The 13,005-nt window shown below is 33.4% G+C and overlaps 2 protein-coding genes across 11 annotated transcripts; one reads left to right on the top strand and one right to left on the bottom strand.

Annotated features, from left to right (window-relative positions):
* Positions 1–536: 536 nt before the first annotated feature.
* On the top strand, positions 537–3,055 carry LOC109805750 (putative peroxidase 61). The gene is made up of 4 exons (XM_020367938.3): positions 537–807; positions 912–1,094; positions 1,182–1,341; positions 2,132–3,055. The coding sequence occupies exons 1-4, from the start codon at positions 568–570 to the stop codon at positions 2,563–2,565; spliced, it is 1,017 nt and encodes a 338-aa protein (XP_020223527.1). The 5' UTR covers positions 537–567; the 3' UTR covers positions 2,566–3,055.
* LOC109805749 (rab GTPase-activating protein 22) lies at positions 1,989–12,313 on the bottom strand. Of its 10 annotated transcripts, none has more exons than XM_029272870.2 (13): positions 12,167–12,313; positions 11,769–11,918; positions 11,124–11,222; positions 9,287–9,390; positions 8,157–8,941; positions 7,904–8,026; positions 7,692–7,780; positions 7,413–7,613; positions 5,940–6,377; positions 4,983–5,066; positions 4,005–4,220; positions 3,131–3,164; positions 1,989–3,049 (listed from the first exon to the last, which is right to left on the bottom strand). In XM_029272870.2, exons 2-11 carry the CDS (start codon positions 11,901–11,903, stop codon positions 4,170–4,172), a joined length of 2,109 nt encoding a protein of 702 aa, XP_029128703.1. In that variant the 5' UTR covers positions 11,904–11,918; positions 12,167–12,313; the 3' UTR covers positions 1,989–3,049; positions 3,131–3,164; positions 4,005–4,169. The 10 variants fall into 10 exon arrangements, with proteins under 10 accessions (XP_029128703.1, XP_082921269.1, XP_020223525.1 ...); XM_083065143.1 differs by having other exon boundaries at positions 1,989–3,053; XM_020367936.3 differs by lacking the exon at positions 3,131–3,164 and having other exon boundaries at positions 1,989–3,053; positions 11,781–11,918.
* Positions 12,314–13,005: the final 692 nt, after the last annotated feature.

Genomic DNA, 13,005 nt, shown 5'->3' on the forward strand with positions numbered 1-13,005 from the left:
GTATACTCAAGACTCAAATTTGAGCCGATAAAAGGATTGAATTGTTTTAGTGATCAGTGGGAATAGTATTGAGTGCATGTGCTGGTGGATTCAACGATAGAAAAGATAAGAATGAAGCGGATCCATGAATTGTTGCCTGCAATGAGACCGAGATGGCACATGCCGTACCACAGATTAATCAATGAGAGTGACAGTGGATAGTTCACATAGAAAAACTGAGAGCTTTTCTCGATTTGTAGGAAATATTGGATCAAGAAAAAGAAGCATATTTTTTGGTGGTTAGAGTAATAAACCCGAAATCCAAGTGGCGATCACATGGAAAGCACGTTCCTTACTACCCACGTCCGTCACAGCTTTAGAAGGATGTTGAAAAATCGATGGCGCATGTGAACTGCTCCATGTCTCACTCTTCCGTCACACGGTGCCGTAACTCTTGGATTAGAATAGATTTGAAAATCGAATTGGAAGCCCACTATTCTATGAAGGATATTATTATATTCGAGTGTGAGCTATATAAGCAGCGAGGGGAATACGTTATTGGCAGTAACAAGCTTAAGTAATTAAAAAATGGGGAGAAATATGTGTTTGGTTTTGGTACTAGTGGGTTTTGTTGTGGTGAGCATTATGTGTTGTGGGGTGGCAGATGCAGCGGTGAAACCTCCACTGAAATGGCATTACTATAAGGTGACGAATACATGCGACGACGCTGAGGAGTATGTTCGCCACCAAGTAAAGGTGTTTTGGGAGAATGACAGGAGCCTTACGGCCAAGCTCCTTCGCTTGGTTTATTCAGATTGTTTTGTCACTGTATGTTATGTTGTACTATATATATTGCATGCATTGCATGAATATGAATATATAATTTTGACGTAGGATGCATCATGCATGATCTTGTTGTTTTTGTGGGCCAGGGATGTGATGCGTCAATTCTGCTTGACGAAGGAGAAAATACGGAGAAAAAAGCGCCACAAAACCGAGGACTTGGAGGATTTGCAGCCATTGATAAGATAAAAAGTGTTCTTGAATCACGATGCCCAGGAGTAGTCTCGTGTGCGGATATACTTCACCTGGCCACAAGGGATACTGTTCATTTGGTACTCTCTCATTCTTGAAACCCATGATAATAATAATAAGATGTAAAAATAAAGAGTAAGGATGCATTTTGAGGATGTTAAGTGCAGGCAGGTGGACCATCTTACCCAGTATTCACAGGAAGAAAGGATGGGATGGAATCGAATGCTGCATCGGTAGACGTGCCCTCACCATCCGTCTCGCTACAACAAATTCTTCAATATTTCCAATCCAGGGGCTTGAATGAATTAGATGCAACAACACTACTAGGTAATGCAAATTCACTAGATAGTAGATACTATCACCTCACGCCTACTAACTAGAATGCATTAATACCACATCTTTTATTTAAATATTATTATAGTGTATAGCGTATAATCATAAATGTTGTTGACCACTAGGATTAGTCCAGTAATTGAATGGAGAGAACCTGAAGTAGTTAGAAGCATGAAAACCTAAGTTCAATCCTTATTGCGATCATCTTTGTAATCTTTCCTATCTTTAAAAAATAAATAAATAAATAAATGTATGATCAAGCATTGTTTCTATGTTAATATAAGGCACATGTTATGAAATTTATTTAATCAATATAAACTTTGATATTTTTTATTTTTCAATTTATTATTTATTTTTTATTGTAGATTATACACTTAATTTTATTATTAAGATTTTTTTAAAATTTGACCACATTTAAAATCATTAGTTTTAATTATTATTTATGAAATATATTTTAAAATAACTGATTTAAAAATAAATAAAATTGAGCATAATTATTGCAATATTTATATATCTAACTTTATCTAATGTCACCCCTCAAAAAAAAACTTTATCTAATGTCTTTGATTTTTAAAAAAATTATTAAGTCCTAATTATCAAAACTATATAATAAATATCAAACAATTTAATTATTCATTGAATTTAATTAGATACAATAAATAATTTTATTATAAAGTTCAAGTCTCCATCAACCACTCACATAAAACATTAGTTTAAGTCTACTTAATATATAGATAGATAGATAATGCTTCTAAGCTTGTTGGTCAAAATGAATGTGTTTTAGGAGCACACACAATGGGACGAGCACATTGTAGTTATATTGTTGATCGGCTGTACAACTACGGTGGTCCCGGTAAACCCGACCCAAGCATGGATGCTACTTTACTAGATACATTGAGAAAAGCTTGTCCGCCAAGAAAGAAGGGACAACCAGACCCTCTGGTATACCTAAACCCAGAATCTGGATCAAGTTACAACTTCACAGAATCATACTACAGAAGGATCCTATCTCACCAAGCTGTCCTGGGAATTGATCAACAATTACTATATGGTGATGACACTAAACAGATCACCGAGGAGTTCTCCGCTGGATTTGAAGATTTTCGGAGATCTTTTGCTGCATCAATGTACAAGATGGGGAATTTCAAGGTTTTAACAGGAAACCAAGGAGAGATACGCCGAAATTGCCGATACACAAACAAGGGCAACCCAAATTAGTGGGAGGCCAAATCAAATGTTTAGAGTGGATTCAAATATGCCCAGTTTAAACAGATTTGTTTTGTGTTCCGAAGGTAAAGAATAATACATGAATAATACCCTCTTTGTCCTTTTGTAACTTCTGAGTTCCAATCATTCAAGTCACTAAAAAATCTTCTTGTTGTAGTGTGTATAAAACATATGTCCTTCCTCTGAGTTCTGTCAATTAAAACCCCCACAAAAATTGACTACATGTTTCCATATCTTTCAACAATTCCCTACGATATATCCACCCTGTATTTCTACTTGTATGCATGTGCTTTTTCCGAAACCTAATCCTCCGGGGTAGTAATAATTTTTGTACGATTTTCTCCATAAATGAGCTGAATCAAAAGTTCAAAGAAAGAAATTGATTGCATAACTTGTGCCATGTATCCGAGACTGCAAATTGATCTAAACTGGGACCAACCAGTGTGATGAAAAATTCCCTTGTCAATCTTTTTCACTGGCTTCAAGAGGAAAGGAGAGAATACATCAATACAATATAAGCAATGGAAAGAAAATCAAATACTAAAAGGGAAACAACCTTTAAAATGATCTTCAGGCAATCAAATACATTCCTGACAGAATAGACACCTTACTTTTAGACAAGAAAAGCAAACAGGAAAATTAAAAAGAATATATGTTGCATGGAATCCCATTTGGTCGATTTTATAATCAATTGTAGCAATTTAAAAAAGAACAGTCTAAAATCAAATTTCTAGAGAAGATTCCAGTAATCAATTATTTGAAATCGCTCCTGATATATCAACAACACTGCTAATCAAATGAAGCTAATGAATTGTCAATCGATATATTGCACGGTGTTAACAAATTGCAAAGTGAAATTTTATTTACAAACTGAAGCACACAAGTGTGTGGGAAAAAAAATACCGTAATTCAATGAGACAGAAAAATAGACCAATACCTTACAAGGTATAAATAAGTAAATTAAGCCCTAGAATCCCTTAACAGGGATGTAGTTTTGCACAAATTTATTCATCTGGCAGAAACTACAAAAGCAAAAACAGCACCTTCCGCATTTAGTTTAGTTTCTGAGGGATGAGTTCCAAAGAAAGAAAAGCACCAACATATGCATACAGTCACACAAAAATAGAATAGGACCATGCTCCTATATTTGGTTCTCCACGTATTTCTTGTCTTCAATAACAAATGTGCCAATTAACTTCTTTATTCATTCCTTATAGTTATACCCAAAGCTTCCATTGCTACCCGAAAAAAAGCACTGTTTATGGTCATTAATAATCGTTGCATCAAATTTCCAAGAACTGAAAGAGGACTGAATTTTGAGTGCAACATACTACAAATATGCCTTGGTAAAGACCATCTAGGAATCCATATAGAAACCATGAAAAGTTAAGTGAACTAATAAAATGTAAAGCAGAACAAATTGATATTACCTCATAAAAAAGAGTAATGAAGACAATGGACATACAGCAGCTGGATGAACCTCCAAAAGAAAACCACTTTAAGCTGCAAGTCTCACATCCAAAGTGGATGAGTAATGACTAAAAAAATTTAACACCAAACTCCAATTTGGAAATGCAGAGCCATATAAGCAATACTCAGTGTCTCAAATCCCCTTTCTTTGAAACATAGTTCATTTTCTTGAATACCTGTCAAGAGATGATATTTCAATTTCACCAAAATATTAGAATTACATATAAAAGTTGCATATTTGGGGGGAAAATCACTCAAAATGGTGTTTCCAGTAAGTTATAAAGAACAGAAGAAAGCAACCCTAAATTTTATCATGCATGAATATAGAAACATCATAATAAATACATTTTTTAAGTATTGCTTAATCTATCTGTGTATTAAATAAAGCAAGAATCACAGTGCATCAAAATGAGATGAAATAGACTAACAAATGCCTCTTGTATTTCCACAATTCTTTTATAGTTAAAAGATTATCTTAGAATTTGGAGTTGAGTCTAACTTAAGCTCAAAAGCTAACTCATGAAGGGTCATCCCTACTTATATACATATTTTGACCATATCACTATGGAATCTCCAAGATGCAACCCCATGCCAAGGATTAGGCATTTTGAGCAAAAAGTTTGTAAGACTAGACACTTGAGGGTAGTTTGATAACAAGTGACCCAATAGGCCCAATAGCAACTGCAAAAGAAAGGCTTTGATGCCATCTTAAAATTTAGGCCTTGGCCTAACTCAACCCTAAAAGATAGTTCATGATATAAGGATTATTTCCATTTAAATACACTATTTTAATCATATTACTAGTCAATGTGGAATGTCCAACTCATTGAAACAAGAATTAAGCATTCACCAAAATAAAAAATGGCATAAAGTTTGCAAATGCAGTAATGCTTTCTTTTATGAGAAACATAGAGGAAAATAACTAATTTAGGGTTTACCTTGTTAAAATATTTCTTCCGGAGTTTGATTGCTGCTGTTATGCACCTTTTCACATTGATCTTTAACATCTTGTCATTGAACATCTATGATGTGTAAATTTGGTATAGAAAGTTAGAAAATGCACAATAATCCCTCAATTTGGTATATATGAATTGGATGAACTACCTGAAGGAGGAAAAACTAAGTTGAAAACAGATCTCATTTAGAAGGTATAGAAATTGTTTCAAGTAAATGATTCAGGAAAATCACTATACAGGGGCTTAAAATTGGGCACAATAAAAGAAGATAAACAAAACACCGCAAAATGATAAAAAATGAAAATAAAGAGAAAGACTTAAATAACTTTTTGATCCCTACAATATAAAGTTGTTTTTGTTTGACCCCTCTTGAAATTTTTCCCTGTTTTGATTACTATAAAAAAAATATATTTCATTTTAGTCCCTAATGTTATTGTTTCAGTCCCTGTAAAAGAAAATAAGGGTATGCACTATCAACTTCACATTTTCAAATCAAAACATAACCCAAACAAAGGCTCCCAACATTAGACATTATAAACATAATATATATATATGAGGAGAGATCCGTTTACTCCAGGAGTAAGTCTACCTAGACTTACTCCATTCAATAACTCATGTTCTACATTAAATTTTAACGATCCAACCATTGAATTTAAAATTCTTAATGCATAGATCAAATCTGCAAATTTTTTTAAAATTTATTGATCTACGTATTAAAAATGTTAAATTCAATGGTTGAATCATTAAAATTTGATGTAGAACATGAGTTATTGAACGAAGTAAGTCTAGGTAGACTTACTCGTGGAGTAAACGGATCCCTCTCTCTCTCTCTCTCTCTCTCTCTCTCTATATATATATATATATATATATATTAATCATGACTTTCATAACAACAATTAAATGCTGAATAAAAAATAAACAAAAGATCAATGCACCTGCCTTTATCATATCATCAAAGGAGTGTGTTTCTTGAATGATCTTTTGACGGTTTGAAACTAGAATTGCAGCGACACAGAATATGGCCAACTCATTATTTCCTTTCCTTGATGAGGAAATACTACTCTTTTGAACTTGACCATTTCTTGGCCAGATATTCCTTGCCAAGCCACAAAAGGTATGGGATGAGAGAGACTTCGAATTGATGTCAAATACAGAGTGATCAGCTCTGTCATGATTTGACTTTGAGCTGGCTTTTGTGTTCTCTTTTTCATTATGATTTGATTGTGAACCATTCTTCACACTACCATCATCAGTATTTACAATTGCTTCTCTCATATCATTGGTTGAGTCTCTAGGAAGATGTAACTCCAATGCTTCCAGACAATCCTCTTCTAAATCATAAACCAAGGATTCATCAAAGTCAGCTGCCCACATCATCTGCATCACACAAGAATATTGTGATCCCGTATTGATGAACGAGAACAATAATGTATCAAAAGGACTCATTACAAAATGGAACAAGATATTGTCTATTTTAAATTACATGTATTGACACACACAAAGGACGTTTCAAACTCTCGGTTATTGTGATAAATGAGAACTATTAATTTGGATCATACATGAATAGACAAGCTTAAAAGATAATTATTGATCACACGATCACTTAAAAAAAAAGTCATTGCATTTATCTTTTAATTTTGACCATTCAAATATGATCTAATTATCTAAATTTATAGTTCTCATTTCTCACAATAACAAGAATTCTTATTCAATACCCTCCCTGTATATATAAGTGAGGGATCAACTTACACTATCAATAACTACAATAATCAATGTGATTTTTATTGACCCAATGTTGAATTGTAATTATATAGTATCTTAATTGTTTTTTTTTTCAAATTATCTCAAAATTGAAGGAATGTAGTTATGTAATCAAGGAATTTGTATTTTCATATATTTTAAAAGTGTACATCAATTTTGATACATACGAATAGGGTATTAAATAATTTTAGAATAATATGAATTTTTATAAATGATTTATAAAATAAGAACTTCTAATGCAACATTAGATTCATTAGATTGAGATAAGTTTATTCAATAAAAAAAGTATTGAATGATGTAATATTTTATGTAACTTAAAGCAGTATAATTTAGTCCTTTCCCTATATATATATATATATATATATATATATATACAAAAAACTGACCCATCATACTTATTGACGCTTAAAAAATCATAAATGTTTTCGAAGAAACCAAAATCTTAATCAAAATAACAATCACAAGTTATGTAAGGTGATTATTCACCTTCCAATTGACTTATTGAACAACAAAACTAGATATCCTTGCTTTTGAAGCAGTAGCAACCAAGCAGAAACAGACATCAAGAAAGTAGTTCCTCAACAATTAACTATTGAAAAGATTAACAATGGGTTTTTATGGGGGAGGGGGTTGGAAGAATAGAGCTCGAACCTCCCACATTGAAAGTGACTCATTAAAAGACAACTCTCGTCGAAAGAGAACTAGCAACATGCGAAATGCAAAATGAAGGCTTTCAGCACCAATTTTTGACAGGTGGGCAAACATTTCTTTTTCTAATAGTTCAAGAATATCCCATAATGCTTGCAACTGCTTCATCACTCTAGTCGGGCCTTCCATTTGAAAATTTTCCCTCTGAGATATTTAAAAGAAAACAAGTTAGTCAACATAAACAAAGTTACATTGTTGAAATTTAGCCAAATTTGTGAATACCATTCTCCTTAAAAGCATCTCAAAACACCAAAATGCATCTGCATTATCCTCAAAGATTACAACAAAGGGAGACAGCAAATCACTCATACCTAAGATCCAATATTCAGTGAAAAGGTAAGTTTTGGCAATTGAGGGTCAGTGTAATAGGAAAGACTCATAATAGAACACAATCATGAGCAAGAAGTCAAGAAATTCCCAGGAAAAAACATAACCTTGGCAATACCCCGTTGCAGGATCAACCCATGCATAGACAGCAAGAATATCTGACATTCTAGCCAAATTCCTTGTGTCCTCATAGAATTCAAGATGACTATCAGTTCTCACAACATCAACAACTGAAAAGGAATAATCTCATCAGCTAGAAAGAATATCAGAATAAAATATACACTGTCATCAAAAAGGAAAGATAATCTCTCTTTGTTAAACTAAGGGGGAAGAGGGAGACACACTATACAACTTAGGTACCTATCCTATGCAAGGTCCAAAGCCATTCTGATACTCTCTCTTCACTGACAGGCCAACCTTGAGAAATTGAGGATTTTATCATTGCTGGCTGTGGTACATCTGATATTTTTAGTTGATTTACCATCTGTGCTTCATAAACTTGATTCTTGGACAGATGTTCTGGTTCTTCCTTGTCAGGTGAAGCAATTCCAATTTCAGAGTCCATGGGATGTAGGGTACCAAGAGGTTGGCTATTTGATTTAATAACTAACTCTACATTGTTACTAATTCGAAAGCTATGCATATTGTCGTCTTCAAATCTTGATTTGTCTAGAGCACTAAGTTTATCCTCATACTCTCTGCCTGACTTTTTATCTTTACCACTCTTTTCAAATAGATTGGAGACAGGAGAAGGAGGAAAATCAAAACTACAGTCAGTCACACTATGGAATTCCTCTTCTTCTCTCCAGAACTTTGAGGAACTGGAGTTTCGATGACCAGAAGAATCATATGCTGCATTCTCAGTGCTTGCTCTCAAACTAACTAGGTCAAGCACATTATTGGAGCTTTCCCAATGGGTTGCATCAGCTCCCTCTGTACAAATAATGCTCCTATCATAACATTTTCCTACTTCAATATTATTATCATTATAAGCTGATCCCTCTATTTTATCTTGCAATGTCCGATCATCTTTGGACGGAGTCCTCATATCCATTACTTTGGATCCAACAACATATGCCAACGAACCAGTTCCTACACTTGAATGCATTGTTTGGCATTGCTTAATCAGGTCGCTATAATGCTCCCTGCAAGGAAAGTTCCTCATGGATGTCAATAAGTGATAATTATAATATTTTTTGACACCAATAATTATAATATTATATATTCAAGAATGTAAGAAAGGTGCTACACTAGCTGAAACAAATCATACGGCCATTGAATGCCAAATGCATTTTACAATAACACTGATTGTTGATACAATTACACCAATAGTTATCCATCATAGAAATATTGAATTTAAGAAAGTTCCAGGTCGTGACTTTCATGGCTAAAGATCATAGATTCAATATTCATCATCAGCAAAATGGGCACATATAAGATCCAGAAAACACGAAAGAGACAAAAAACAAAGAAAGTGGATGGACCCACACCTCCTAGCTGCTCTCAACCTTCTTCGATACTCGGCAGTGCTGCTCAGTGTATAACAACCTAGTAAAAACTCCCAAACTTCAGGTCTTATTGATGGATCTACACCCTAACAAACAAGGGGTTAAAAAGTGTAAATCGGAAAAGATTAAAAAAAAAATACTTAAAACCTGCATATAGATGCTTCTACAGTAAATATTTATACAATCATATAGATGGAAAAGGAAATTAAACTTACAAATTTAAGTTAACCATCAAGTAATCTATAACAAATATATTCAGAACGCAGAATGAAAGTAAAGTAGTGACCATAAACCAGATTGGTTAACCTAGGGCTAGAAGAAAACCTTGAAGCTTCTTCTGATGTGAATCATGTGATTGATAAAACAACAGAAGAAATTTTTTTTTCTTTTTATGAGGGAATAAAACAACAGAAGAAAATAAAACTTTTTTATCGAATAGATGCAAATTGACGTGCAAATTACCAATTTGGTATAAATCAGAGATTAATTCCCCAATATGGTGTAAAAGAAATAATGAGTACAACTCACTCATGGGCATGGCATATGATTTAGTGGTAATGTTTTTTTGCTAATATTTTTTATTGATGCTGTGCCACTAGGTCATGACTTAAAGATTTTTATTTTATTTTAATGAAATTGTGGAGTTAAGTCCCTGGGATATATTATATAGAAATGAGAAAAATAAATAAGTCATTCTAAATTATGTTTCATGAATATGATAATCAGAACGCATGTTATTAGGCCTTCGGCATAAAAATGAAAACAGCCAGGGTTCTGGCATCACAATCAGATCATCTGAGAGCTGCATAATGGCTCAATAGGATCCAAAAATTGAAATAGACTCAAGTCTTTGATGAATGAAGGTGTTCCAGTTATATGAATATCAAATTTGCTCTGTACATAAATACAGTATTAATGGGAACATAAGCCTTGCCTATAATGCTTGGTAAAAACAAAATTATATTGATTGAACTATTTTATTCTTTTTTGTTGACAATGGGAAGAAAGCATTGAATACATTCTACGGCACAGTAGATGTAGACTAGGTTCAACCCATCCAGCTTGTTTGCACTTTGCAGGTAGCAGTTAAAACCTAATAAAATGCCTTTTATTTATCACATTTACAAAACACTAAACAAAACATCTTATATAATACCTGTAGTTTAATTTTCTCATGACTATAAATTACCAAAGTGACTTTCGCACCTAATAAATGAACAAGTATCACATAACCTTGTGATATCATTAAATTGAAAAGGAGAAGGAAAAAAAACTCCCTTGAGCTGTGGACAACATCCATGATTTCAATAAAAGTAATAAATAAATCCTCCCTTAAGTTCAGGCCTGACTCCCTAGGATATGGCTTCAATAAAAATATTATTGAAAAACACTCTACCTCATACGCCATGCAAAAAAATTATCCCCACTCTCTAATCTCTATTACTTATGCACCATAATAGAAGCGAATCTCTTCTGCCAAACTGGTAATTTGCAAATCAATTTCTGCCTTTGGAATTGAAATTCAAGAAAAACAAGTCATGGACAACTGCTAACAAAAAAACACCTCAATCTAAAGCATCAACAACCTTACAGACAGTAAAAGTATGTAGATATTACACAAAGTTAGGCAGGTTTGTTCAAATCCATTACTACCAACCACAATCATTTTTGTCCCATAAAATATGACTAGGTGTTCCAAATTCATGAGTATGCAGCATCCTAAATGAAGATGATTATGGTGATGAACTAATGACAATGAAGATGATGGTGTAGCCAAAGAAAAAGGAGAAAGAGAATGACAGCATAAATAAAAACATACCCCTAACACAATCAATTTCAGTGCCTTCCTGAAACCAAACACCTTTCCTTCACTATCACACATGCCTTTCCATTTGTCTGGCTTTAGCATTCTCTTTACCTGTTCCATGAAAAACAACAAAACCATAAAATAAAAAAAAGTAACCTACTCACCTTATAACAAGATTTTGTATCTATAATAAGCAACAAGATCTCCTTAGATACCCCACTATTCAAATGAAAAAACAGAGCAATCTCCACCAACATATATTTAGTCTATATTGCAAAGAGTGTGAAGATTCACAAATCTCAATACATATTCCACTATAGAAGAAGCCTCGGAAAGTGCAATCCACCCTATAGTTCTTGAGCATCATCAATCGATGAACAAGCATCCGATTACAGAAGATGCCTTTGACAGATTATCCACAGCCCATTTCACACGAAAGATATCATCAGCCCAATCTTCTTTACAATAGAAAAACTGCTGAGGGAGAAACCTAACAAATTGTTGTTGTCTATCTCTACCATCAGTCTTTAGAGGGAAACACAGCGCAGAAAACGTACTCTATGGTATCAGGATGAGGATGTAACGATGCAGAAATGAAGGATTAAACCTAAGCATAAGCAAAGCAATTAACAAAACCTAGTAGAGTTGTAGTCTTACAGTTAGAACAACCTTTACATGCGATTGAGAAAGACAGGGATCCCCAATGTCCCGCACGATGGAACTGAGTTTTCGCAAATTGACAGCCCCAGCTTTTCCCCAACTCCATTGCTTCTCTTCCTTGCCGCAATACATGACACGCACCTCTACCTTCAACCACAACGAAAGCAATGTCAATAACGAACTACACGCAGAATAAACCCCTAAATTTGACGCGGAAAGAGAACCTTCGATCAACGTTTGATTATTACCATTTGAAATTTTATAATTCGATAGGCAAACAATAAAGAGAATATTGATTCTATTGCGGAGAGGGAAGGGATTGTCGGAAAAGAGAGAATGCGAGAAGAAAATGGAAATGGAGAAGCTAAGGAATGATATCGATGGATCGTACGTACCGAAATGCGAATGGATTCGATAGGTTTGTGTTGAATGAAGTTCAGGTTGGGGAGGACCTCCTCCGTGCCTGCATCGTCGTGTTCGCTCCAATAACACTCAAAACACCGTTTTCTTTTTATTTTCCCGTCAAATATTTTCAGGTTCAAGGTCACTGCCAATGCTAAATAGTAAATATTTACCTTCAAACAATTAATTATTTCTTATTTATTATTTATTAATACTAAAACTATGGCTAAGAGTTTTAAAATAATTATTAAATAAATAAAATAAATCAACTACTCCGTGCTCGGTCATTAATCACATATTTCACAAAAATCTCTTGATTCAAATCATTCAACAACACTTTTATTCTTTAATCAACGATAATGATTCCATCTTTATTTTTTATTGGAAATGAAATCGTGATTAAAGATATTTATTTTTGTAAAAACTAATATGATGAGAAAGAGTTATTTTTTATTAAATTAAAAAATTAAAATTACAGCTTTAAAATAATTAGTTTTATTTTAAATTTAAATTTTATTATTATCATTTTAATTCTTACTCAAATGAAAAATAATACATTACTCAATTGATAGTTGTTGGTAAATTTAGCCGTGTAAAAATAATACATTACTCAGTTGAAAATATTGTACAATTCTCTTGCCAAGACTTGGTAAGGTTTTGTTTGCAAATTCCATAAAATAAACAGTTATTTTAAGTTTATTTGGTGTACTTTTGTTCAAGAAATTAATGATAATTAGGTCCTTTTGATGTGTATTGTGATGCTTCTCACCAGGGTCTGGAGTGTGTGCTGATGCAGAACAGGAAGGTGGTGGCATATGCTTCAAGGCAACTG

The sequence above is a fragment of the Cajanus cajan genome, chromosome 10 (genome assembly GCF_000230855.2).
Source record: "Cajanus cajan strain Asha chromosome 10, NIPB_CcT2T_4, whole genome shotgun sequence".
NCBI classification, from domain to species: domain Eukaryota; kingdom Viridiplantae; phylum Streptophyta; class Magnoliopsida; order Fabales; family Fabaceae; genus Cajanus; species Cajanus cajan.

Coding starts and splice junctions, on each gene's coding strand:
- LOC109805750 (XM_020367938.3), top strand. CDS start 568: ATGGGGAGAAATATGTGTTTGGTTTTGGTACTAGTGGGTTTTGTTGTG. Junction 808..911: donor ATTCAGATTGTTTTGTCACT/GTATGTTATGTT, acceptor TTTGTGGGCCAG/GGATGTGATGCGTCAATTCT. Junction 1,342..2,131: donor AGATGCAACAACACTACTAG/GTAATGCAAATT, acceptor AATGTGTTTTAG/GAGCACACACAATGGGACGA.
- LOC109805749 (XM_020367932.3), bottom strand. CDS start 11,903: ATGTATTGCGGCAAGGAAGAGAAGCAATGGAGTTGGGGAAAAGCTGGG. Junction 9,391..11,123: donor TGAAATTGATTGTGTTAGGG/GTATGTTTTTAT, acceptor CTTGTTTGTTAG/GGTGTAGATCCATCAATAAG. Junction 7,781..7,903: donor TGCAACGGGGTATTGCCAAG/GTTATGTTTTTT, acceptor ATTGGATCTTAG/GTATGAGTGATTTGCTGTCT.